The following is a 27,603-nucleotide window of genomic DNA, read 5'->3' as shown; positions in this document are numbered from 1 at the left end:
TTGGGTTTGGCTTATTTGACATAGATGATAGTGTCCACTTCCATCTGTTTATTGCAAATGCCATAATTTCATTCTTCTTTATGGCAGAGTAATATTCCTTTGTGTATATGTACCACATTCTTTTTCCATTCATCTGTGAAAGGGCACCTATGCTGGTTTCATGGACTGATTTCTTTATATAAGTTCATAAACATGACCAAAAACAGTTCTGTTGGAAGATATGACATATCTTGCCCCTAGAGCTTGTTATAAATGCAGATTGCCCGTCCTCTCCCCATACCTTCTACTGGTCAGTCTCTGCAGGTGGAATGCAGGATTGGAGGCTCATTTAATCCAGGTGATTCAAATGCCCAGTGACATTTGAGAACTGATCCTCTTCATACTCCAGAAGGCTTGTGATTTTGCGACATTATAAATTAAAACTGGAGAAATTTTAGAAACTTTAATAATTCACTTTTTTATCTGGGTGCAGTGGTGCATGCCTATAATCCCAATAGGGGGCTGAGGCAGAAGAATCACAAATTCAAGGCCAGCCTCAGCGACTTAATGAGGCTTTCAGCAACAGCAAGACCCTGTCTCAAAATTTTAAAAAAGGGCTAGTGATGTGACTCAGTAACAAAGTGCCCTTGGGTTCAGTCCCTAGTACCAGAAAAAATAATAATAATAAAAATTTTATCAGTTCATTTTAAAGGTAATGATAGTAAATCCATTTTGCTTTGACATGAGAGCAATGATGTCATCACACATTACCCCTCAGAACTAGGAACCTCTGCAGACCTAGGAACTCCTGAGAAAGTGAGGGTTTTTTTTTTTCCCCTTTGAAAAGGAAAATAAATCTTAGTACTGTGAAAATCATTTTAACCTTGCAGGACCCCGAATGGCTCCTGGGGACCTCTAGTTATCTGTAGACCAAGCTTCGGGAGCTCTTCTCTAGACTGCTCATCTTGAGAAGAGTGGGACCAAATTTCTTACAGGATAACTAATTACGGAATTACATGGGATGTTTCCATCACTCTTCCAGTGTCAGGAGAGTATCAGGAACTTTCCAAAGCCTGTGAGCTACTGAAGCTGTCTGTGGTCCAATCCCAGGACCAGTCCGTAGACTACATTCGTGTTAGGGTTTACATAGCTTTGGGTTTGTCTTGAAGGGGGACGGATTTCTTGGGCTTTCCCTACTCTTCAGTTTCATGAGACACCTTCCCATAGAAAAATGTACTTCAGATCTTGAAAGTGTTTGTATTTTATTTTACTTTATTTTTATTTTTTTGGTTGTCTATGGGCCTTTGTTATTAATTTGTTTATATGTGGTGCTGAGGATTGAACCCAGGACCTCACACATACTAGGCAAGTGTTCTACCACTGAGCCACAACCCCAGCCCGAAAGTGTGTTTTAATTTTGGATATTTTTAATTTCATTTCTATTTCGAGTGAGTTGTAGACATAATGTTCAGATCATTTCTTTCAAACAAATTCAGAAAACTTTTTCTGTCTTGAACTGTATAATAGCCTCTTCCTGCTGATGGTACAGCCCTCAAGTCGCTCCTGCTGTACCATTTATCACTCACTGCCTCATGCAGTACTGGGGTAAGTAGCTTGAGAAGTTGTGGGGTTGCAGAGCTCTGGGGGATGTCAGCCTGCAGGCCCTGGAGCCTGGGATTGCCCTCCACTCACTCTACTTCCTGATTAACTCTGCATGGAGGAGGTTTCCCTGGTGCACAGCACTCGGCCACACCAGGGGTCCTCCCCAGACCTTCCCAGGCTAGAACACTGCCCCTCTGGTTAGCTACATTATGGTGGGAAGAGAGAGTGAGGAAGAGAGAAATCGGTCAGTTGATGGAATGGGCCCCAGGCCCTGAGTTGGTACACAGAGGCAAGAGACTCACACCTTTATTTTCTCTGAATCCTTTGCACTAGAAAACATGGACTCCCCCTTGTCCTCGACCTGCATCGCTCCTCTTCTGCAGAGGCTGAAGTTTCTAGCCCTTTATTTTCAGTTTCCTTAGGAGTAACATTTGGGTGGGAGTGAGGAAGAGCAGCAGATGTGAGGAGCTTGAGCTTTTCCTAGGGATTCCGTGGGTGTGGTGTATTTATGATGGTTTTGCTCTGCGCGTCTATTTAAGATCTCCTTTCCCAAACATGACAATAAACCTCCAGTGAGCAGGGGTTTTGTCTTGCTGAACAGTCTTGCACCCTGACTCCTGCATCTTGTACGGTACTAAACCATGATAGATGCCTGATAAAACACTTGTTCGAGTGGGTAGTGATTCTGTAAGACGGAAACACAGGTGTTAACGTTGTACGGTTGCTGATGGACTGGTCAATTCATTTCCCTCAGGACATGCGTTAACAGAGAGTGAGAGGGACCAGCTACTGGCGATTGCATCCTCGTTGTTTGTGGCATCCCAGTTACGAGCACAGCACTTTCAAGATCATTCAAGGTATGGTGGGTCTTCCAAAACAGAGTAAATGAGCAGGAAATGTTGCTGATCTCATCTGCACAGGAAATAGCCCATAAAGGATCTGGGTGATTTCAGTACTAGATCTTCTGATGGCTCTTTGGGGGAAGTACAATGAAGTCACTGTTTAAATGTGACATTTTGTATATTTTTTTCAAATGAGTTTTTTAAATTAAAGGAAAAAAGGGATTTTGGCCTCTTTGACTTGGATATTAGGAAAGTGAGATGTTCTGAAATCTGTTAGAAAATTCATTCACTTTATTATTCTATTTTATTGCTTTGTTGGTGTTTAAAATTTTTTTGAAAAGTGTTATAGTATTAAAAATTTGGAATTAATCTGGGTAGTTAAAAGATGCATTTCAGAAACTATAAGATATAAAAAGGAATTTATGCCAGGATGAGAGAGTTTCTTGTAAGCCCTGCGCATACCTTTTAGCTTCCTAGGACCCAGGTGAAAGGGTAAGTAAAAACAAAACCCTAGTCACACTGGTGCTTCCGGGTGACCGACCGTGTACCGTGAGTGTGTGTGCTTGCTAGAGTAATTCTGTTGGGAAAATTGTGTCACTTCAATTTCTTTTCCTTCCCTTTTGCTTTTCTACAAGGGCAAAGATCAAAAACAAAAGGAAGAAAAGGTGAAAGTTGACCAAAAAAGCACAAATCAGAAACTCAAAAGTGATCCCCGAGGAAGCAGGTAGAAGAAAAACCAAATGGAGGTTAGGCTGTATTTTAATGGATGACGTGATTTTGCTCAGAAAATGTCAGAGTAACTGGTACTCCTCATTTGTTGTATTTCTCAAGAGAAAGTACCAGAAGTTAGTGTGCACTGTTTTAGCATCATGCTTTAGAAGATGTACAGGGAGAGATGGGAGGATATAGACATCAGCACATTTCTGTGGAAGGAGCGGGAAAATGGTCAGTAGGACCATGAATCTGGTGGCGACTTTTTCCCTTCTGTTGTGCTTTCCAGAATACATGACCACCAGCCACAGGTGGCCATTAAAATCGAACTTACAAACCGCTTTTGTAGTCATACTAACCACTGTGGTTAGTGGCTATGCATTGGGCTAACACAAAAATCTTTTCATTATGGCCGTTCTGTTTCCATCAAGGTCTATTGGACACTGCTCTTCTAGAGGAATGTGTGTGAGGGAGAGATCCTAGCTTTGGCTTTAAAACCTGAATTGCATCCCTAGTGTTACTTTTTATTATTCTTTGGCAAACGCAATATTCTGGGTAAGAATCACCAAGAGGATTTTAAAAGATAAAAGGTAGCTGGTCCTGGTGGTGTATGTCTGCAAGCCAGTTTGGAGGCTGAGGCAAGAGGATCTCAAGTTTGAGGTTAGCCTCAATAATTTAACAAGATCCTGTCTCCAAAAAAATTTAAAAAGGATTGAGCTGGGGATGTAGCTCAGTAGTAGAGCACTTGCCTGGCACGTACAAGGTCTTGGGTTCAATCCCCAGCACAGCCATATATACACACACGTGTGCATACACACATACTGGTATATGTATAAGTGTGTACATACACACACATATCTGAGTGCACATGCAGTGTATATGCTTTCCATTATTAGATTCACACTGGGAATGTAGTCTGTTTTTTGTTTTTTAATATTTTTAGTTGTAGATGGACACAATATCTTTATTTTTTAATGTGGTGCTGAGGATCAAACCCAGTGCCTCACATGTGCTAGGCAAGTGCTCTACCACTGAGCCACACCCCCAGCCTGGGAATGTAGTTTTTATTCTTTTTCTTTTTTTTTTTTTTTAACACATTATATTGTGAATATTTCCACTATTTGTTAAATGGTCTTTGGAAACATTTTAAATCAATTTTTGAGTATAGAGGATTTAAAACATATACAAAATAAGCAGGGTAGTCAAATGAGTTCGTTAGTCATTACCCAGCTTTAACAACCATCAAAAATCTTCTTTCCTTGTTCCATCTTAACCTCTACCCACTCCTCCCTTTTTTAGTTGTAAGTTTTTTAGGGTAAAATGTACATACACGAGAAGAGCAGTCTGACCTGTAGGGTCCTACCAAATGGATGCTCCCGCGCAACCCACATCCCTTCCTGTGTGTAGATACTGAGCGTTACCAGATCCCAGCAGCTGCTTCAATAGTTTTATCCCTTAAAGCAATCTTCCTTTGTATTTGTCTTCTGCATGATTTCTGCCTAAAATTATAAATATGTTAATTGTTACATTTGTTAATAGTTGCATCTTAAATATCTTGTTTTTGAGCTGGTATCTTTTAGATATTAGAAAACATTAATAAAGTATGTAGGTCAAAAGTTCAGTCATGCAGTTAATTGTACATACATTTCTCATATAATTATTCATTTGAGTGAGTTTGTTTTTGGTTGAGCATATCATTTATTCAACAGGCCAGATTTTTGTGACATTGGCACCACCCATAGCAGTAGAGGCCTCTAATATCTAGCAGAACGTGTTCCTTCTCTGGACAAGGCCTGGTCTGGTCTGGCCGAGGTGAATCTGAAGTTGTTTTTGCTTATTTGCAGAGGTCCCAGGCCTGCCTGTGTCGTCAGAGCCCGTGTAGGTATTTGCGTCTCTACGGTTTGGCTTCTGAGGCACGCGGTAACAACCAGCTTGGGAATGGAGTCTGAGTCACCCTCCAGGTGTGGCTCCATATGCTGTCCTGGGCGTGTTCTTGTAATGTTTTGGCTTCCAAACCAGTAGCCAGCAGCCCTTCCTGTGTTGCTTATTTTGGCTGCTGATCTTATTTTCCCAGTTTCTCTGTGGGTTTTACTCTTTCATCATTTATGACTTGGAAAAGGACAATAGTATGTACCCTTAATATTTAGATAGTAAAATGATAGCAGTACATTTTAGGGAAAAAAAGAAACATCAAGGTCAGAAATTATAGCAATTTTTTTTAGGATGAGGATAAAATATAATTTGAACTTTTTTTAATGTAAATGCATGTGGACTTGCTATGGAGTTATTTTTCTTCATAATCATTCTTTTAAAAAAAAAAAAAAAAAACACTTTTGGGCTGGAGGGTGTAGCTCAGGGTGAGAGTGCTTGTTTAGCATGAGCAAGGCCCTGGGTTCAATTCCTAGCACCAAAACCAACCAACCGACCAACAACTTAACCACTTTCTTTGACAGAAATAAACCATCAAAAACTGCATTAAACAACCGCTTCACATTAGTTGAAGCTAAAATGATTTTGTAGGCACTGTGGTCTGGTATAATAATTTGTTTCACTGATAATGAATACCTGTGTGTTCTTTTCTTCTAATCAACTTTATTTTTGCTTGAAATGCCTATTCTCCTGGGATCCAGATGTCGTCCCTGGGGCAGGGTTTCCTTTCTGAGAGTCAGGGTAACTTGCTGGGTCCTGGCTCACAGCCACCAGGTGAGTGTGCCCTTCTGCCCTCACCAAATGGCTGTCCTCCTTCTTGCTTCATCGTGTTTGCTACAGTGATTCCTTTCTTTTGTTAGGTTTTGTCAATCTGCAAATTATCCTCCATCCTTTCTTATTCTGTCACTCAACCTTTCTAGTTCCATGAGTGTCATCTCTCTGCTCATCTCATCATTGTAGGGATGATTGTTTCTAGTGCTGGGTGGGCCACTTCTCCATAGTGGGATAGCTGGTGACCAAATTTGCCATTCCTAGAGAGGGTAGGTTTTGCAGGTTTTAAGAGCAAAGCAGGGGGCCTGGTTCCACAGAAACCCCTGACTCTCTCTTAAAGGTCATGCTCAGGGATGAGCCCTGCTGCAGCCTGGGCGTGGGGAATGGTATCTGTTTGCATAAGTTAAATATATTTCAGGGTGTTCAAGTGTGTGTGACAGTAAATGTCAGCTCTGTGAGTTTCCTAGAAGTATTTTGCTGGGTACAGTGGTGCCTGCCTATAATCTCAGCAGCTTGGGAGGCTGAGGCTGGAGGATCATGAGCTCAAAGCCAACCCCAGCAACTTAGCAAGGCCCTAAGCAACTCAGCCAGACCCTGTCTCTAAATGAAAGTCTAAGAAAGTGCTGGGGATGTGGTTCAGTGGTTAAGTGCCCCTGGGTTCGATCTCTGGTACCCCCCGCACAGTATTTTTATTGCAGTTATAAATACATTAAGTTTCGTTGGATTCTTTTTGTTCATTTGCTTTTCTTTCTTTCTTCACTGTTTTCTCCAGTCCCCAGAGGATGTGTTCAGAATCCTAAGCATTTATTTTACAAGTGAACAATTAGAAAAATTAGCAACTCTTTAATCCATCTGGAATTTACATATGGTGAGGAGAACTGATGATATTTACACTTATTTTTATTGTGGTAGAAGACCCATAAACATTTTTCCCGTCCTACACATTTCTAGGTGGGTAGTTCAGCAGTGTTGACTGCACACCCTGGAGCAGTAGCTCTCTAGACCCTCTGGATCTTGAACAGCGGAGGCTCCATATCTCTTGAAGAACTCTGCTTCCTTGCTGCCCTGCTAACCACCATCCTGCTCCTCTTTCTCGGATTTGGCTATTGTAGTATTTGTATTTTCTTTGTAATAATTATTCCTCCTGAATCACTTGGGATACTTTCAAGTGATTACATCCTCTACTGATGTGGTTCCACGTCTTCCTTTCTGTGAGTCTTACGGGTTTTCAGCTGGCTTGCGTGTTCGTTTGCTTGTTTTGTTTATTCGAGACAGGGTCTTGCTGTGTTGCCCTGGTTGGTCTTGAACTCCTGGGCCAAGCGACCCTCTTCCTTGACCCCTGAGTAGTGTGACTCTGGGCCTGGGCCACTGTGCCAGCATCTCACTTACCTTGATGTGTGAGCGCACAGACCTCTGTGCCTGCGATGGATTTGTCCGTGGTTCTGCCCATGAGGAGATAGTAACAGTTTGTACAGAAAGGTTTCTGTTCATGTCCAATGAGATATAAGCTGCTTAACACAGTGCCCGTTACCTTTTAGTTTCCCTTCACCAATTTCTTCTTTTCTCTGTGATGACAAAGGTTCTGTGTCATGGGTATTGGCGGTGACACACTCTGATTTTATTCCTAACAGAAAGCCTTAACCATTGCAGTAGCAACAAGTATGTTCTCTGTCAGTTTGAACTATTCTCTTTTATTAAGGATGTGTCTTTTCATTCCTTATTGAATAAGAGAATCAAACACAGGCATTAAATGTCATATGCCTTGGAAGGTACATACTGGTTATCATGAGTTTGAATTAGAAAACTTAGAGAATTTACAGCATGATTAAAAGAAAACAAATGAAATTTCTACTCCCAGGAGCTTAGGTTCAAGTGGAGGAAAGACAGAAGAGATCAGCAAGATCTGTAGTGTATCACATGATGATAAATGTTATGGTTATTTTGTTAAGGAAAAACGAAACAGGGAAGAATAGAGTGCCCCTAAGGGTGGATGGTGGAAAGTTATGGTTTTAATTTAGACAGCAGGGAATGTTTTGCTGAGAAAATTAACATCAGCACAAAGGAAGGAAAAGAATGAGTCTTGTGGATATCAAGTCTTGTGGTCAGAGGAAGCAGTAAATGCAAAGGGCCTGGGGCTGGAGTATACCTAGCATTTTTGAAAAATAGCAAGGAGGTCAGTAGAACTTCCAGGAGAGCGCGAGTAAGTTATGTAGTAGTAGGAGGTCGTTGGGTCACCTGTGGCGAGGACTGAGGCTTTGACTCTGAGTGAAGTGGGGAGCCATTGCAGGTCTTGAGTGAAGGCGAGCTTGATGTGAGTATGAACTCTCCAGGGCTTCCTGGCGGCAGCATCGTCAATCAATGGAAGTGGCGGGAGAGCAGGCTGGGAGGCCAGCAGGGGTTGTGGTCCCAAGCACACGCCCCAGGAGCCACAGCATTGATACTCATGGAGGATGGAGAGGATCCAGCGAAGGGGCCGGAGAAAGAGCAGCAGGAAGGAGGGCAGCGGTGTGGGTGAGGAAGAGGGCAGGGGGCCGAAGTCCACAGCCTCAGGCGAGGAGGGCCAAAGGCGACCATTGCCTGTGGCATTTCACAGCGAGGCGGCCCCGGAGACCACGCGAGAGCCAAGTGGGGCTTCAGGTCAGAGCCCAAGAGAGTGGGACGAGAGAAGCCGGGGACAGTGCTGGCCGCTCTGGGCGCATCCGCCTGCTCCTGCGCACTTGCGGAAAGCCCTAGGCCCTCCTTTGATTTCACAGAGGAGGGCTATTCGACTCCAGAGGATGTCTGTCCTTTTTTGAAAATACACCCTTACATTGCCAACATTTTGCCATTTTACTTACTCTTCAAAAAAGTGGTTTTCAAAAGTTGTACATTAGCACTTTTAAAAAATTAACCTAAGGGCTGGAGTCGTGGCTCAGGGGTGGAGTGCTTGCCTGGCATGTATGAGGCCCTGGGTTCGATCCTCAGCACCGCATGTAAATAAATAAATAAAATAAAGGATCCATTGACAACTAAAAAGCATTTAAAAAAAATTAGCCTAAGATCCAAACTCTTGCTCTGATAGAATTGATGAGTCTAGAGAATGGGTTTGCTTGAGGACACCTCACAGTGCCCACTGGCATCGCAGAGCAGCACTGGTCTGCCGCCCCTGGGAATGCGCTCGTGCTGCGCAGCTTGCCTACCTGGGGCGTTTCCTCCAGTCAGTTATGCAGGCTGGGAACCGTCAGGGGCTTTGGTTCCTCTGCCCTTCGCCTGGTTCTGAGTTGTCAGGGTGATTGGTACCGTGCAGTGAGTGGAACCAGCCTGAGTGAGGAGTCAGGAGTTTGGTTCCTGATCCCTGCCAGGTATCAAGGTGGCACAGACCTTTGGAAAAAGTGCTTCAACTTTGGGGCTCATTCTCTGAAAAAATGGCAGTTTTGGACGGCCTGTGACTGAAGTCGTCCTCAGCTCTGATATGATTTGAATTGCATGAGGTCACAGGTTTTACTTTATAATTTCTCTCATGATATTTGAGCACAGTTTAAAGACTGAGAAAACGGAACACCCTCACCGTGGCCTATGATAATATTGATGAAAATAGTTCAGCCTGAAAGGTTAAAATAAAGCATGCACTTTACTGGAGAATTACCTTGACTTTATGGATCGGCGTATAACAAGCACTTTGTGCTCAGACTTGATGGAACATATCAGGTGTCCTGATTGGCCCCACAGCCTGTCGTCATTTAACTCTTTCAAGCACAGTTGAGTGGGAAAACTACATTCACGTGAATTCTATGTGCTGCTGTTGTGTGTACACCTGAATTGTATTTTCTTTTGTCATCTGGCTTCCTGATAAAATGGAGGCTCAACGTCCTAATGGTTACAACCTGACAGATGCAATTATCTGAGATTTTTTTTTTTCTTACTATTAAAAAACGTGACCTTTTTTGGTTTCAGATATATAATTCATTTGTCTGTGACTAAGTTTTCAATTGGATGATAAAAGTTTCAGGTTTTAAAATACTGTCTTCATTATTGAAGGATAGTGGGAAAGGAACACAGAAAAAAGCAGCCATTTGAAAATAATTCCCCAGGAAAATCCAGTGTTGTTGTACACATGGCCTTTTTGTTTGAATGTCTCTGAATTTAAAAGGAGGTGCCATGTTATAACGCATGTATCCAATCTATAAAAAAAAAACAGATTTTGTATCATATTCATTTCATGTGTGTTCTCAGATAAGCCACATTATTATGAGAGTGAAATTGATGTTCTAATAGCTGAATGTATAATAAAAATGATACTTTGTATATTTACAAACACACATACACGGGCTATCTCTTTGGAGATACCTACTTCCATTTGCTCAAATAAATCCCTTAAAAGCAGTAAGAGGTGAGAAAACACCAATTCCGTCATTTCCTTTAAGCTTGCCTTACTTTTTACTGTCTCTGTTATGACATTTTCTGTTATCTAACATGACTGTGTCTTGGGCGACTTAGAAGTCTAAGTGATATTAAACATAGAGTATTGATTAAGTGGATAAAAACGGCCTATTTATATATTTATTTTGTGAAGTATCGCATTTTAAAATATTTTTCTTTAATTTGATTGTACTATAAGAGCTGAATGGGAGACAGAATAGCCTCATTATTGCAGGAGAATTTCTCTCTTCCCTGCAATGCTTCCAGACGCTCTTGCACACTTCATCAGTATTATTGTAATTCTCTGGCTGCAGGATACTTGGCAGCTGTCGCACCCCACTGGCAAATCCTATTCATGCTTCTGTCCCATTCACCACTGCCATTGGAGAATTGATTTCTCTCTCCTCTACTCTAACCTTTCCCAATTCATTTTGGATTGTTCAATGTGAAACATTTTAATTTCATATCATACCGCTATTCAGCTCACAATCCCTTTTTTAACCTGTCACCAGGGTAACAGCATAGCATGCTTTCTTTAGGCAATCAAGTTTTTATTTCACATGCTTAATGTTGCATTAAATGTTTGCATTTTGTTTAACCCCCCTTAAATACTTTGAACTCTGGATATGTTTTATAGGGTAATGAAATCCTTGATTTTTGAATTGAAACTAAATCAACACCATCAGTGCATTTATAATAAAATGTCAAAAGATTAATTTACATAATACAAAGATTATTATTAAAAATTCAAGTTAGCCGATCTGTATAAAGCAATTTTCTGTAGGAAATGGAGCAATATTTGTATATATTTGTGTTCAGTCTTGTTCCAAAGAAGGATTTAAAATTGCTTTAGAGAGATTTGTCAGTGAGATAAATAAAAAATTTAAAGAGTAATGGTATTGGTACAAATAGAAAAATATATCTTTAAAATATATTACTTGATTTTTCAGTATAATGCTTTTTCCCCTCTATTTGCATACACAAAGTCCACAATGACTTACATATTTGATGATGGATTAAGTAATAAGATATACTAGAGTGAGATTAAATGTCTGTTTCAGTTGGACACGGTGGCACATGCCTGTAATCCCAGTGACTTGTCTGAGGCAGGAGGATCCTGAGTTCAAAGCCAGCCTCAGCAAATTGGTGGGCCTCTGAGCAACTCAGCGAGACCCTGTCTCACAATAAAAAAAATAAAAAAGGGCTGGGGATGTCGCTCAGTGGTTAAGTGCGCTGGTACCAAAAAAAGAAAAAAGGGTACATGGGGGTCTGTTCTTGGAGAGTGATTTGGGCACTGTGTTCCTTAACCTTTTGTTTTTCAGTTTACTTTAGTACTGTCTTTTTTTTTTTTTTTTAATAAACAGTTTATAACAGATTAATAAAGAGGAAAATACACAAGCTTCATTCTTTATTCTTTTAACTGACTTGACTAGACTTGAATTTTCCTTTACAGAGCTAGTTCTCAGATTTTCAGCTCCATCCTAAATAATATTTCAGTGCAATTTGCTCTATGAATATATTCTATAAAATTTGGAATGTACTAAGACACATAAATATATGTGTCTAAGAAAAAGAAGAGTAGAGAATACTAAACCATGTTTTTTGAAAGTGTTATTGCTTTGAAAGCTATTAGCATAGTAGCTTTTTAAGTCTTCTTATATTTCATTGTATAATCACTAAAACTTTCATATTAATCCATAGGACAAATTCTGAATTAGGCTTCCATCTTTCTTTTTTTCTTTTAACTTTAGAGTATATGTATGTTTTAAAATACTCTTGATTTGGTTCCTCTTTGGATGTTCTGGTTATTCACAGCCTGTGAGACTGATGTGCTCTTTTGAGTGTTCATGTCACTAATGATCTTGAATTGATCTGGGTGACTAGTGTTCTGATCATTTACTTCACAAAGGTCATCTTCTTTCAGTGAATTCCTCTATATATCTTTAATGATGAAAATATTTGCCTTCAGAATTAGTTATTAGGTCATTCCAAAAATAAGAAAAAATGCTTCATGGGATAAGACATACGGGCCTAACAGCAATAACAGAACAGTCCCTGTCCTTTAAGAACCTTAAGATCAGATAGGATAGATAGACACTCTAAACTCTGGAGGATGCCAAAGGGGAACAGCAAAGTGCAGGTTTTTGTCCTCTGGAGGAGAGGAATCCTAATTTCCATGCCTGTCACATTATTTTATCTAAAATGTCTAATTTTCAATGAAGAGTTATAAGACATGCAAAGAAACATGAAAGTATGACCTACCTGTTTCCAGAAAAAGAAGTCCATAGAAACTGTCCAGGAGGGCACCTCCTTGTTGGATTCATTACACAGTGACCTGAAATAAGCAGTTATAAATATATTTAAAGAACTAAGTGAAATGAGGTATGAGGAATTAAAGGAAAATATGGCAGCCATAATTCACTAAATAGAAAATAACAATAAATAGATACGAATGATAAGGTATATAACAAAAAAATTGGAAGTAAAAAGTATGATGCCTAAAATGAAAAAGCGCACTATGTGGTTCAATAATAGATTTGAGCTGACTGATCCATCTTCGATTGAAGACACAGCAATTAAGATAGTATTACAAATGTATCTCCCTGATAACCACTTTTCATTTTTTTACTTTCAATTTACTTTTATCTTTGAATTGCTTCCTCTACCACTGAGTTGTACCCCAGCCCCTATCTTTTTTTAAATTCATCCACTCTGTCAATTATCTATGCTTGATAGGTTTAGTCTATATAGACCTAATATTCATATTATTCATCAGATAGAATTTACATCTGTCATTTTGCTTTTCATTTTCTGTATGTCCTACCATTTTTCTTTATTTCTCAATTAATTATTGCTTTTCATTTTAAATAGTTATTTTCTAGTGTCCTCTTTTAATTCCCTTGATTTTGCCTTTCACTACTTTTTAAAGTTATTTTCTTAGTAGTTACACTGGGCATAATAATTAGTAACTTATCTTTAAACAACACATTTGGATTAATGCCAATTAAATTGCAATAATATGTAGAGAATTTGCTCCAAAACAGATAGGGGCTAGGATACAACTCAGTGATAGAGCAAACAATTCAAAGACACAAATACATTAAAAGTAAAAAGGATGAAACAAGGTATCAGGGAAATATATTTGTAATACTGATACCAGTATTTTATTACTAATAATACTAATGTCAGACAAACTACTAGGATAAAAATTGGTACTAGAGACAAAGAGGGTTATTTTTATCATGATAAAAGGTCAGTTAGGGGTTGGGGATATAGCTTAGTCGGTAGAGTGTATGCACAAGGCCCTGGGTTCAATCCCCAGCACCACCAAAAACAAACAAACAAAAAAGGTCAGTTAGCCAGAAAACCATAACAAGTCTGAACATATGTACATAATAACATAGTTCCCAAATATATGAAGCAAAACTGAGACAATTAAAGGGAAAAAATAGACTATTCAATAATAATAATAAGCGAAGACTTTAATACCCTACTTTCAGTAACAGATAGGGCAACTAGACAGACGATCAGCAAGGAAGTATAAGTCTTGGACAATACACTAAACCAAGTAGATATAATAGACATCTATAGAACAATTCATCCACCAACAGCAGAATATACCCCTTCTCAAGTACACGCAACATTCTCCAGGACAGGCTGTATCTACCGTGACATACGATACACTAGGCCATTAATAGCCTCAGTAAATTTAGTAGGATTGAAAATCAGACCAAATACATTCTCGAATCAAAATTTAGCGAAATGAGAAATGAACAACCAAGGAAATTTGGGAAGTTTATAAATATGCGGAATTAGTATACTCCTATAACTAATAGGTCAAAGAAAAAGTCAGAAAGGAAATGGGAAAATATTTTTGTAACATTAAAACAAATAGGGCAGGGCTGGGGTTGTAGCTCAGTGGTGGAGCTCTTGCCTCGCATGCATGAGACACTGGGTTCCATCCTCAGCACCACATAAATAAATAAAATAAAGGAATTGTGTCCATCTACAACTAAAAATTTAAAAAAATTAAAAACACACACAAATAGGGCATTTAAAAACACCACATTTGAAAACTTATAGGATGTACATAAAGCGGTAGTTAGAGGGAAATTAAGAGCTATGAACACCTGTGTTGAAAAGAGAAAAAATAAACACCTCATCTTCCACTTTGGGAAACTAGAAAAGGTAGAGCAAACTAAATTCGATATGAGATTAATGAAGAGGGAAGGGAGTGCTAAAGATCAGAGTTGAAATAAAGGAAATAGAGACTAGAAAAACAGTAGAGAAAATCAATAAAAGAAGAATTTTGTTCTTGGGAAGATTATCAGAATAAAAATCTCTAGAGATTAAGAGGTTGGCCAAGAGAAAAAGAAGACTCAAATTGCTAAGAGAGGGGGTGACCTACTGACCTTACGTTATTATTAACAAGTTCTGATTAATAAGGATTATAAAGGAATACTGTGTGTATGCCAAGAAATTAGGTAAAGGGAGACATTCTTAGAAGACACAGGCTATTGACTGACTCAGGAAGACACAGAAAATCTGAACAGACCTTTCTACAGTAAGTGGAGAGACTGAATGAATCTTCGCAAAACTTCTTAGAAAGAAAGAGTCCAGGGCCAGATGACCTCACGGGCAAAGTCATTGAAACATTTAATGGAAAATGACTTCTAACCAGTAATCTTTCACAAACTCTTCTAAAAACAGAAGAGAAAAAGTCCTAACTCACTCTGCAAGGCTAACAAACCATAATACCAAAACCAGGTAAAGATATTACAACCAGAAAATGAAACTCCTGTACCCCTCACAGATATTAACGCAAAAATCGTAAAAAATATTAGCAAATCAAGGGCTGGGAATGCAGCTCAGTATTCGAGTGCTTGCATAGGATGCACGAGGCCCTGGTTTCAATCCCCAGCATTATATTGCACAAAACCAAACAAACAACAACAGCAATAAAAATTGAATCCAAGAATATATAAAATGGTTATGCCCATAACCAAATGGGGTTTCTCCTAGGAACAAAAGGTTGGTTTAACATCCCCAATCAAGCAATTTCACATATCATGTTAATGGAATAAAAGACAAATCTCACAAGATTATCTTAAATACAAGAAAAGCATTAACAGAATCTAATGTCCTTTCATGATTTAAAAATAAAAGAACAGGAATAGAAAGCAGCTTTCTCAGACTGATGAAGACCACATATAATAGACCCACAGCAAAAAATAAAAGGCATCTAAGTTGGGAAGAAGATAAATTGTCTGCATACTACATGATCTTGTGTCTAGAAAATTCTGAGGAATTCACCAAAAAATCTATTTGAACTAACCATGACTTGAACGAGGATGCAGGATACAAGAATAAGGTGATGTTTTGAAGTTGTTTATGGGATGGCAGGTACAAAACTCTGTGCATATACTGAAAATGGTTGAATTCAACACTTGAGATGGGTTAATTCTGTGGCCTGTGAATTTTCTCTCAGTAAAACTATTTGAGCTATTTGTAGTTTACTCCTCATTTGATATATAAAAATGTGTTTTCCTGAAGGCGTGTAGAACTTCAAACTGTAGGAATTAAAGGAGACATCATTATATCTCTCTTCTGGTATAATGGAGTTTTCTTTAAGAGTAATTCTTTCCATAACTGTAAAATACGATTACGTGACAAGAACAGCCCCTGGCAGTAGAGCCGTCAAGTTTTCCTGGGCTGCCACCTGTAAGGTAGGAGTAGTACCCTTGTGAACCTGTGGTCTTCCCTTTTCTTCCTCTGCCTTCCAGTGTGACATAAAGTTCAAACAGCAAAGGGAAGTTCTAGGTCCACTCATGGCACTGTAGCTTATTTCCATCCAAGAACCCTTGCTCCAGATGTCAGTTTTAAGCTGCGGATAGGAAAAAGAAAAAGAAGAATAAGAATAAGAATACAACCCTTGGGAGGCTGTGGATAAGCACCTAAATCTGACCCTTAAAATCCGTGGATAAGCACCTAAATCTGACCAGTGGGCGAGCTGAATGTTTACCTTCTCCCCGAGAGAGCACTTGCCGTTGTGCATCCTGGCCCCCCTGGAACTCCAGGAGTTAGCGCCCGTCTTGTTCTAGTCTTCAGGTCTCAGATGATGATCTTCAAAGTCGTGATTGCTCCTAGAAATTGAGCAGGGATATCAGAGCAAAGAAGGAGCAACAGGCTGAGGAGTTTCATATCTGAAGTTAGCTTCCCTTCAATTGTTAGTTAACCCTTGAAATATGCATAAAGAAGTCTGCAGAAGGACCCAGGAGTCTGCGACCTGGGGAGCCCAGCACATAAACAGTGTCAGAATGCCCAGAGAACTGAGCTTAAATTTCATATTGCTGACCAAGGAGACGATAATGCTGGAGGGACAGTAATGCAGTTTGAGGGCCTTGTCAGCCCCCTGGAAGGACCACAACTTGGAGAAAATGTTGTTTCTAGAATCAGAAGTTTGGACTTTTTACTGAACTAAGAACAAAACCAGATAGGCGCATCCTAGCAGACTGTAAAAGAAAGCCTCCGTACTTTAGTTGTGAGCAGTAATTGAACGCCTGCTGTCGCACTTCCAGGGACAGCAGGGACAGAGCCCTGCTCAGCTCCATGAGCCAGTATGCAAGCAAACTCCACGTGGCAAATGAGTCAAGAGCAAAGGTGACTGATGCTGAAGAGAAACGCAGTCAGTAGAAACCAGCCATGAGGTTCCTGAGACGTTGGAATCATGGGGAAAGACTTTAAAATGATTTTCAAGTATTCAAGATCAGAACGAGGGCACAGAGATGTAATATCAGCATAGAAATAGAAACTGTAAGAATTACTAAGTAGAAGTTCCAGATGTAAAATGTTGTATATCTGCCATGGATAATTTGCAGGGTAAACGGGAAAGCATGTTGCGTGACAGTGGAAGAAAGAATGGGCAATTTTAAAGATGGAAGCAGAGTTTATATAGTCTGAAAAAGAGAAAATGGTATTTTTAAAACTTGAAGAGAAGCCCAAGGACAGAAGGACCTTCGTGAAGATCAGATGGGTTTCTTACCTTGACTGTGGTGATTGGTATCATGGTTGTATGTCCAGACTCACAAATTGTATGCATTAAACCTCAGGGTTTTTTGTATGTTAATCATACCCCCATAAAGCTCTTTAAAAAAGTTGAAGGGAGCCTCAGTGACTTGTGGGATCATATCAGGAAGTGGGACTTACACATATTAAGAGCCACAAAAGGAAAGGACAAAGAGCAGGGACCAAGAAATGTTGGAAAAAACTATGAATGTATTTTTCTTAAGATTGAGAACAAGAGCAAGTTGCCCGTTTTTATCATTCCTACCAGTATTATTCAGGAGAGTCTAGATGATGAGGCAGGATAAAGAAAAAGAAGTAAAAGGCATCAGAACACAAAGGAGGAAGTAAAATCATTTTTATTCCTATAGGACATAATCATTTGCCTAGAAACCCTTATGAAACTGGGCACAGTGGTGCACACCTGTAATCCCAGTGGCTTGGGAGGCTGAGGCAGAAGGATTGCGAGTTCAAATTCAGCCTCAGCAATGGCGAGGCACTGGGCAACTCAGTGAGACCGACTCTAAATAAAAAGAAAATGCAAAATAGGGCTGGGGATGTGGTTCTGTGGTTGAGTGCCCCTGAGTTCAATCCCCAGTACCCCCCACAAAAAAAGAAAGAAACAAACCCTTATGAAATCTGTAATTGCCTGAGCTAATTAATTTAGCAAGGCTGTAGGATAAAAAGTTAATGAAATGTAAATTGTGTTTCAGTAAACTAGAAGCAATGAAAAATGAAAATTAAAGTTCTATTTAATGTAGCAAAAAAAGAAAAGAAGTTAGGCAAGCACTTGGACAAAATGTATTCTAGACTCACTAGTTTGACTAAGAAGGCTTGGAAACACAAACATTGGAAAGAAAGCTCTCTGGGACAACTTAAGAAAACTCTTAAGAAATGTGTCATATAACTGAAACAAAAATAGGCATAGATTTAATAAAAAGGTCTCAAAACTGCCATGCTTTCTGAGAGAATTCAAAATCTAAATAAGAACTATCACATGCTCTTGGAGGGGAAACTATTGTCAAGATGTCACTTTCCCTTAAATTGAAGTAGATTGTGTGAGACCCATTCACAGTCCCATTAGGTCTGTGTTTAGGGGAAGAGGTAGAAGAAATTGGAATGTTGATTTGGAAATTTCTATGGAAATGCAAAAGGGCCTAGAAAAGGTAATGCAGCTTCACAGGTGAACTAAATTGCAGAACTTGCTCTGCAAATTTTCCTGTTAACAGCGCCTACCGCATTAGGAAGTTAAAGATCAGTCCTAGATCTACACGTAAAACCCTCAAAAGATCACATATATCTTCTGAACATAAGATCCAGTGGTTGTGCTCCTTGGCATTTACCAACGTGTTGGAAACAAATGCCCACGCTAAATCCTGCACATGGGTTTTTATAGCAGTTTTATTGATAATTCGCAGTCAGAGAAGCAGCAACCAAGATGCCCTTCAGTAGGTGAATGGTAAATAAACTACACAGAAGCATTTGAATGCTATTCAGCAATAAGAAGAAATGAGCTATCAAGCCACAAAAAGACGTGGTAAAACCTTAAATAATGTTGTTGAATGAAAGAAGCCAGTCTGAAAAGGATGTGTTCTGTACAATTCCAGCTATGTCATTCTGGAAGAGGCAGAAATAGGGAGACAGTAACCATCAGTGGCTGCCAGGCAACAGGGGGATGGAAGGATGGATAAAAGGTGAACCACAGACAATATTTAGGGCAGAGAACCTATTCAGTATATACTGTAATGGTGGATACATATTATAAATTAACCAAAACTCATAGAATATATTAACACAGAATAAACCCTAAAGTATGAACTTTAGTTCTTAGTAATGGATCAATATTGGCTTCTTATTATAGCATGTCACACTAATACAAGATGTTAGTAGCAGGGAAACTAGAGGCTGGTGGGTGTGAGCATATGTGTGGGAACTCTACTTCCTGCTCAATTTATGGTAAACTTTTAAAATAAGACCTATTAATTTTCAAAAACTTCTCGCTGAAAGACATTGCAAAAAAAAATTTAAAAATCAAGTTACAGAGGAGAATGCTTGTACTACATAATCTGACAAAGGTCTAAAGTCCAAAATAAAGAACTTCCGCAAATCAGTAATAATAAAGCCAACAACCTAATAAAAATGGGCAAAAAATTGAATACAAATGGCCAGTAATCACATGAGGTCCTCAGCTTTATCAGTCATAGGGCAAATACACATTAAGCCCTAATGAGATGTGTTTTCATAACCACAGACTCAGACAGACCAGCTGCACCAAATGGTGGCAAGAATATAGAACACCGCCATTGCAGTGGTGCAGTGCTTTGGAAAACAGCCTGGCAGCTTGCGGAAAATTAAACATGCATTTACCTTGGTATTTTGACCTCTAGATTTTCCCCTCAAGAGAGAAACATATGTCCTAAAAGAGCGAACTATTCAACTACTTGAATGAACTTCAAAACATGTTGAGCAAAAATGCCACATACAAGAATTCATATTTTGCTGGGCACAGTGGTGCACACCTGTAATTCCAATGACTTGGGAGGCTGAGGCAGGAGGATTGCAAATTTGAGACCAACTTCAGCAACTTAGTGAGACCCTGTCTCAAAAAAGTATAAAAAATAAAAAGTGTTCTAATTCAGTAATTAAGTGCCCCTGGGTTCAGTTCTGGTAACCCCCCCCAAAAAACCAAAAGAATCCTTATTCTTGGGGTTTACATGAAAATTTAAAACAGGCAGCCATAATCTGTGGTAGACTTGTGGGGACAGGAAGGGTGGATTCACTGGAAAGGCAAATTAAGCCGTTTGAATCTCACTGTATGTAAGATAATTGTTTTCTTGTGCCTACTGATGATGTGTGGTTTGGTAACTTGTTCCATGAACACAATGTGTGATATCAAATCAGGGTAACTAGCACTTCTAGTTCCTTAACATTTTCTATTCTTTGTGTTGGGAGCTTTAGAATACCTCTCTTCTGGTTCTGTATGAAAAATATAGGAAACTATTATAAACCATAGACATCCTACTGTGGTGTTAAATGTACGAACTTATTTCTCCTGTAACACTTGTGTCCCTTTCCTCTTTACCATCCCAAACTCTAGTGACCTCTGTTGTTCTCTCTACTTCTATGAATACAACTTTTCTCACTTCAACACGAGTGAGTTCATGCAGTATTTGTTTTCTGTGTCGAACTTATTTCACTGAGGGTGATTTCCTATTTTTCTTCCATGTTGCTGCAAATGACAGAACTTTGTTTTTATGGCTGAGTAGCATTCCATTGCATGAATGTGTGTGTGTGTGTGTGTGTGTGTGTGTGTGTGTGTATTTTTGTTTTATATATGTTCATACATACACATACACACCATGTTTTCCTTGTCTTTTCATCTGTTGGTGGACACCTGAGTTGATTGCTATTGGGAAAGGTGCAATCAACATGGCAGTACAGGTATCTCTTTGATATACTGATTTCACTTCCTCTGATTGTATATTGGTATATTTTTTTTTAATTGAGTAGCCTTGCCAAAATAATAGAGGAAGATTTCAGATATTTCTACACTGAACAAATTGTGATAATGGTGGTGGTGATGGTGATAAATCTTATTTAACATTTATGTGCCAAGCACTAGCCTAAGCATTTTATATCTTTTTTGTGGGGTGGGGGTACTGGGGGTTGAACTCAGGGGTACTCGACCACTGAGCCCCAGCCCCAGCCCTATTTTGTATTTTATTTAGAGATGGGTCTCACCGAGTTGCTTAGCGCCTCACTGTTGCTGGCACTGGCTTTGAACTCTCTATCCTCCTGCCTCAGCCTCCCAAGTCGCTGGGATTACAGGCCTGTGCCACTACGCCCAGCAGCATTTTGTATCTTTTATCTCATTTAAGCACATGTAGGTCAGGTATTCTTGCTATCTCTGTTTTACTGAGTCATGACAAGGCTCAGTGCCGTGTGGAGGTCACATGACTTTCGCAGGTCTGCACTCATTCAGACCCTGAGGCCTGCTGTGTGACAACTGGACTACATTCTTTCTTGACTAAAGTGCCCAGATCTTAAGCCCTTATCAGTGGCAAGAGGAAATGGGACATGCATAACATTAAAACATGTAAGATTGTAAGTCATATGGCATATTTAGTTCTAGATTGGATGGTGTGTGTGTCATTGTCTACAATGCTAACACCAGCAAACTTGGATGCTCATCATTTCGCAGCATAACTTTGTGGTGGACTCTTGTGCACGGTCTCCTGTGTTTGGACATACCTGCTTTCAAATTGCACATAGGCAAAATTCTAATCCTCTGTGCTAATTTCTGACTTTGAAGGGGTTCTCTGAAAACGCTTTTATCTTTTTTCTGTAGTGATGAACTTTAATGTTGGACTGACTGTTCTAAGTTCTCACATAATAAGGTGTACATTTTTTGTTTGGCTTGGCAGTAGACTTCTGTTTAAAATTCTTTTAATCTGCTCATTCTATTCCTTCCATATTCATCTTGATAGCTAATGGTTCTCTGAACAGTTTTGCATGAGTTTCTTGCACTCTTGAAACTTGCTTTTGTGACTCTTCCTCAGAACTTGCTAAAAGTAGATTTTTCAGCAATTTGCTGAATTTTTGTCTTCCTTGGAGTTGTTTTTTCCCCCCTCCACTCTGGGGAAATAAGAAACAATTCATATACTAGATCTAAAGTTTCATTAAAATTGCTTATACCCTGTCTCGGGCATTTTAAGTGGGCCATCTGTCTAAACATCTTTCTCTTTTTTTTCTGATCATTTCCTCGACTTATTCATGAGCCATGGGAGGGCTCCTTTGTAGTCTCCATGTAGCTGGTCTGTCTACCCCCACTGAATACATCTATGTGCTTGCATAACATAGCTTTTCACCATGCTGGAAATTCTCTGAACTTGGTTCAGATGAATGGCCCACTTTCTGAAGGCCTTTTTCTTCCTGCAAAGATTTGTATGCAGGAACTGACCTCAGTGGCTATGGAATGCAGCATATTATTCTGGATCATTTTACAGACCACCCACTGTGAAAGTTATGATGAAGCATTTCTTAATGATTCTTTGACCATTATCATTGTTTTAACTCAGTATTTCATTCCTGTATAGGTAGTGGCACAATCAAAAACCAGCTTTTCTGATAATATTTTTTTTGATAATATGCCTTTGAGATGATCACAGTTATTGCTAACTGACATACTGTCAGTTTTTAAGTCTGTACAAAATATACTTTTAAAAGTGACACATACTAGCAATATATTTTCATTAGTATAACTCACACATTTTTTCACCATAAAATATAGAAAAATTAGGTTTTATTGAGCATTCATTGTGGCTGACTGATGATAATCACAAGTGAACAGGCCTGGGTAAGAGGTGTTGTTTGATTTGCTTATAAGTTACTGTTTTTGTGGATTCCTCTTTTCTAGGGGTTTTGTTTCTTTTGTGATTGTTGTAACTTAACATCAACTCTGCAGGTTGCAGATTTAAATTGCACCACTGAACTCTTGGAGTAACGATTGCTTCTTTCTCTAGAAATGGACTTCAGCAGAGGAAACTATGTTTGGGGTATCATTACTGACTGAAGCTCCAAGACCTTCCCCCTCTTTCCATGGAGTTGTTCACAAAAATCTTTCTATGCACCATTTGGAATTTCATGGATATGTGTGATTTTTTTCTAAAATTTAAAATATGATTTTAGGCAATCATTACCATCATAAGCATGTGTTTGTTAAATTGAAATCAGCATTTCAAGATAGTTACTATTAGTATATTCTCAACAAATCTGCAGAAATAGAACTTGAATACTTTAAGGTTTGTATGTACTGTTTTCCTTATTTATGTTTCCTTATATATGTTCAACCCATCCATTTTCTTTAAAAACAGAAAGAAAATAAAACTGCTTTCAAACCTATGTAAAGCCAGAGGAATCCTAGCAAATTTTGTTTGTAGAAGAGTGAGCTCATAGAGGGATTCCACCCTTTTGACTCTCCTTGGGCTCTTGAGGTCTGTTTCACACCGAAGCCTCTTTCCTACGCCCGTTTAATATATCACCTTAAAAAAATGTTGCACCCTGGAGTTCAGTGCGTGATCTGCTGGGCCCACTTTACAGGTGTGGGGTTGTTGTTCTGAAGGGCTGGCGGTGGTCTGGGGCACGTTGCTGGGGAGAGAAGGACTGAGACTCAGTCTCAGAAGCCGGTGCTCTTTCCAGAAGGTCCCTCCTGGGGCCAGCTACAACATATACGAAACAGATGTGGATCAAAATAAAACAATGGAAAAATAAATAGTAGCTGGGTCCCGAAGAGTGGCAACTGTGTCTCGCCACCATCTGCAAGATCGCTTTCTGTGGGAAAATGCGTCTGGGTTGGAACAGGATGTCAGGATCAGCAACTTCCCACCTCCTCGGAAGCAGAGGACGCTTGCATCTCTGACGAGGGTCTCCATGTTCACTTGAGAGCTGCCCGCCTCAGGCCACTGAATCTCGGCAAAGCATGACAGCGTGCAGTGCGGTGTAGGCCGGGCAGAAGGGTGTCACTGAACTGACAGTTAAGGAGCAGACCTTGAGGGAGGAGTGTCCTCCTGTTGGAGAGCGGGGAGGAGAGGCATCCAAAGTTGCCTTGAAGGGGTCTCGATTGTGAAGGAAATGACGGGCTAGGCCTAGCCTCTTTAATCTTTAATACATCCCGTTAATGCGGACCTTGTTGCTGTCTTAAATTTATTTAAGTAAGGGAACGAAGACTTAACTTGCTCAAGATCAGAAGTCAGAATCGGCAAGGTCGGGTTTTGTGCCAGCTTCTGTGAGTCCCGGAGCCAGAGCTCATCGCCACAGGCTGAGTCCTCTGCCTCCTGTGCTTGGCTTAAGGCTCAGGCCCAAACAGAGGTACAGTCAGAAAATAATCAGAAGTCAAATGGCATACAAAGGGGCTGAGTGGCAGGTAACTTGATTAAGATTTGACTCAGGGCGAATGACATGAGCAGGGGAGTGGTGTAGATTCTGAGGGAAGCCACAACTCCAGCCAGCCTGGTTGTAGGGTGACCTCAGCCACCACGGTGCCCCTGAAAGGTCAGGCGTTTGGACCATTTGAAGGTGAGCAAGTTATGAAGTCTAGAGAGGTGAAACACGAAGTGCAGGGACCCCAGAGAGTACCCAGGTGTCAAGGCTCACCTCCACTCTGGGCAGGTCCACCTCTCCTGCCCAGCTTGGCACAGACAGAGCAGCTGCTCCAGGGTCTTCTGCTAACCTCCTGGCACCTTCTCCTCAGCCTGCTGGGAGGAGGGGCCTGGGGTGCCGGGCAGGAGAGAGCACTGATCCAGCTGTGCGAGGCCTTGGGCAGCGTTCCCAGCACTGCGGGATGAGCGTGCGACGAGCAAATGGGAGAGATGGTGGTGTTCCTTAGGGGCCTGGGCCAGTCAGGGAGGCGAGCACTGTGGAACGCGGAACATGAAACACTTTCCTGCCCAGCTCTTTGCCCACACCTTCTTTTCTTCTCTCCGTGTTGTTCCTGGAACCTGTCCCCCTTCCTTCACCCTCCTTCGTGAGCCTCTGCCCTCTGAAACGTTCCTCAGGTTGCCAGCAAAGCGTGTGCATGCAGTGTACGTTTCCGCTGATATTTTTTTACTTTTCTTACATTTTCCTTGCACAATATTTAAAACATTTCCTCATCGTCAGGAAACAGATCAAGCCGTGGGTCAAATACAAATATTCACCTCAATTACTCATCATCGTTACTGAACATTGTGACTAGTGGTGACTTGGTAATGACAGTTTTTATGAGTTTGATTTTTTTTTTTTTTTTACCCTGAATAACAGAATTCTTTTGGAATTTGAGAGGATTAAATGAAAACATAAACTGCAACTTAAAAAAAAATGGCTTAAACTAGAGACTGAATACTGCAAAGTGCTAATGTTTAGGGCCTAATAACATTTCATAAGTATAAATAGTATAAGTGTGCAATAAATTCTGAAATCATCATATTTTGTTATTTTAAAATATTGTGGGAAATGTTTATATTCTAAAATGATTTGTTTGATTTTCACTTTTGCTGGCACTTGACCTGGTTTTTCTGGACTGTGTAATACTGATCATACGTAGGAAAAGGCCCATGTGTTAGACTAGCTTTGTTCAGAGATGGAAGATTTGTTTGGATTTTAGGTGTTGGAAAAACCAGGGTTACACAAGGCGTAGATGTATAATCTCCCTAGAAGAAAACCAATACTTATTTCTCTTTGGTGTCCCCAAACTTAGCACCAACCACTTAGTATTTGTTGAACTTGTACATCATTTAGTTTTGTTTTGATTTTTCCTTGAGGCTATATTGCAGCTCATATACTCAGGTAATTTTTTTTTCCTATTTCACATCATGAGGGAACATCCTGTATGCATAGATCAGATAGGATAATGCCTAGAAGTTTATTCCTAATATGGTTTTGATCTCATTGACTGTGAAGGGCAAAATCAAACCAAAACAGTTCTCTATGCCAAATCATGCTGGCTCAGTAATTAATTCATTTTGTGTCTCGGAACTTTAAGATGTATGGCGTAGTTGTTTATCATAATTTTCATATGGGCCAGGGTTGTGGCTCAGTGGTAGAGCACTTGTCTAGTATGTGTGAGGCACTGGGTTTAATTCTCAGCATCCCATATAAATAAATGGATAAAATAAAGGTCTATTAACATCTAAAATTTTTAAAAAAAACTTTCATAAAACTGCCTTGAAAGAAAACCAAATATTGGAAAAATTAGTATTGGTTAATTGCTACTCACAACTGCTAATTGCAAAGGACTGTCACGATTAAGCAACTTAAACTCATAGAGTAGACAGATCAAGGCCCTTAGAAGACATGAAGCCACCCAGTTACCCCTGCACGACTGCTACTGTGTTTGGGGGAGCTGGTTTTTAAACCTCTCTAGCTTCAATCTGAAAGCGCCCTCCTGCCTCACCCCCAGGCCCAAGGGAGAAAACTTTTAGAATAAAATGTTCAGAAATACATTCTTTGGCAGTTTTAGTCCACACAGTGTCAAAGGAAAATTGGTTTATTGAGAGAGCATAATATAAAATTATTAACTTTTCTTTTCTTTGGATTCCAGAGTGCCTGTTATTAAGCCTGACGTGGCCAAGTGGGAGCTCTCGGTAAAATTACAGGACGAAGATCACACTGTGGTGGCATCAGGCAGTGGGCCAGCGTTCTCCGTGAGTTTTCCTTCTTTACGTGATAATCTTAAAATTATCTGTGAATATTTAAAACCACTTTGACCTATGTACTGATTCTCCTGTTTTGAATTGCTGGCATAGCTACATATTTGTTTCCGCTTCTTCAGGAAGCTAAATGTAAATGAGACTCTTTGTTTTCTTATGCTAATTGGGAAACACATACCTAGATTTAACTACTTTCTAAACCCCCTTCCTGATACCTGACTCTTGAATGTTTAAGGAAAAGCAGTATTGTGGCGTTTGTTATAGAGAAGATCTTCTTTACCCATGCTTCCCAGTGTGTGATAGCTATGGTGGAGGGTGACCTTTCTTTTCATAGGACTAACCCGAAGCCTCATGCAACGTCATCTTCAGGTTTCATGTTGTGTGTGACATTCTTGAGGCTAAGCTCACTGTGTGGTGACATTCTTTTCCTTCTGCAGAACTTGGATGGTGTCCCTGCTAGAACTGGCACTAGTCTGAATTCTGGTCTGTAGTGAACAAAGTTCATTCCAACTTCAGTGTTTGTGCTGAGTGATGTATTTAAAATCTGTGGTTGGGAATTGCCAGATAGATACCATGAAGAGTTGCTGTTTGAACTTATGATTTTGTATTTTCAACCAGAGCCCAAGGAAGCTGCTGTGTAGTGAGTGTAACAAATACTGTGTTTACTCTCATTTCTCTTTGCATGCCTAAATGACATTGAAAAGTCATTTTGTTTTGGAGAAACAAACGACCTTTTATCAGAAGATTGGAACAGGATATGAAAGTCAAAATGATACTATTTCACTTTAAAACCCCATGAGGTTGCAGGGGCCTGGCAGTTTCTTGGTCGTAGTGAGAAAGTGTGACAAACTGGGGATTTATGACAATTCGTTTATTCCACAAGCACTTACTGCAGGCCTACTGTGTGCCAGATAAGTGCTGGGCTGCTGCCCTGGAGAAGCCAATATTTTTGTGTGGTAGTCAGATCCACAGAAAAGGATATGAATTTATGAATTAAGTCTCCTTGGTTTTCTTTAAATTCTGTGAATCATTCCATATGCCAAAGTGCTAAAATAAAGCTTTGCTCACGGAAAGATAGTTCCACTCAACTCTCTTAAAAGTGAAAGCTGTGATGGTTAATCCAT

At 39.9% G+C, this 27,603-nt stretch overlaps 1 protein-coding gene across 2 annotated transcripts in view; it reads left to right on the top strand.

The window, feature by feature from the left end:
• Pcca (propionyl-CoA carboxylase subunit alpha) overlaps positions 1 to 27,603 on the top strand; it is a 358,996-nt gene that overhangs the window by 208,853 nt on the left and 122,540 nt on the right. For both annotated transcript variants that reach the window (XM_047554213.1, XM_047554212.1), the window contains 2 exons: positions 2,336 to 2,438; positions 26,371 to 26,473. In XM_047554213.1, the coding sequence (XP_047410169.1) occupies positions 2,336 to 2,438; positions 26,371 to 26,473 (206 nt within the window). The remainder of the gene's footprint in view (positions 1 to 2,335; positions 2,439 to 26,370; positions 26,474 to 27,603) is intronic.

This window comes from Sciurus carolinensis, chromosome 5 (genome assembly GCF_902686445.1).
Source record: "Sciurus carolinensis chromosome 5, mSciCar1.2, whole genome shotgun sequence".
NCBI lineage: Eukaryota > Metazoa > Chordata > Mammalia > Rodentia > Sciuridae > Sciurus > Sciurus carolinensis.
The sequence above is the reverse complement of the archived record's forward strand: the minus strand, read 5'-3'. Positions and strand labels throughout refer to the sequence as shown.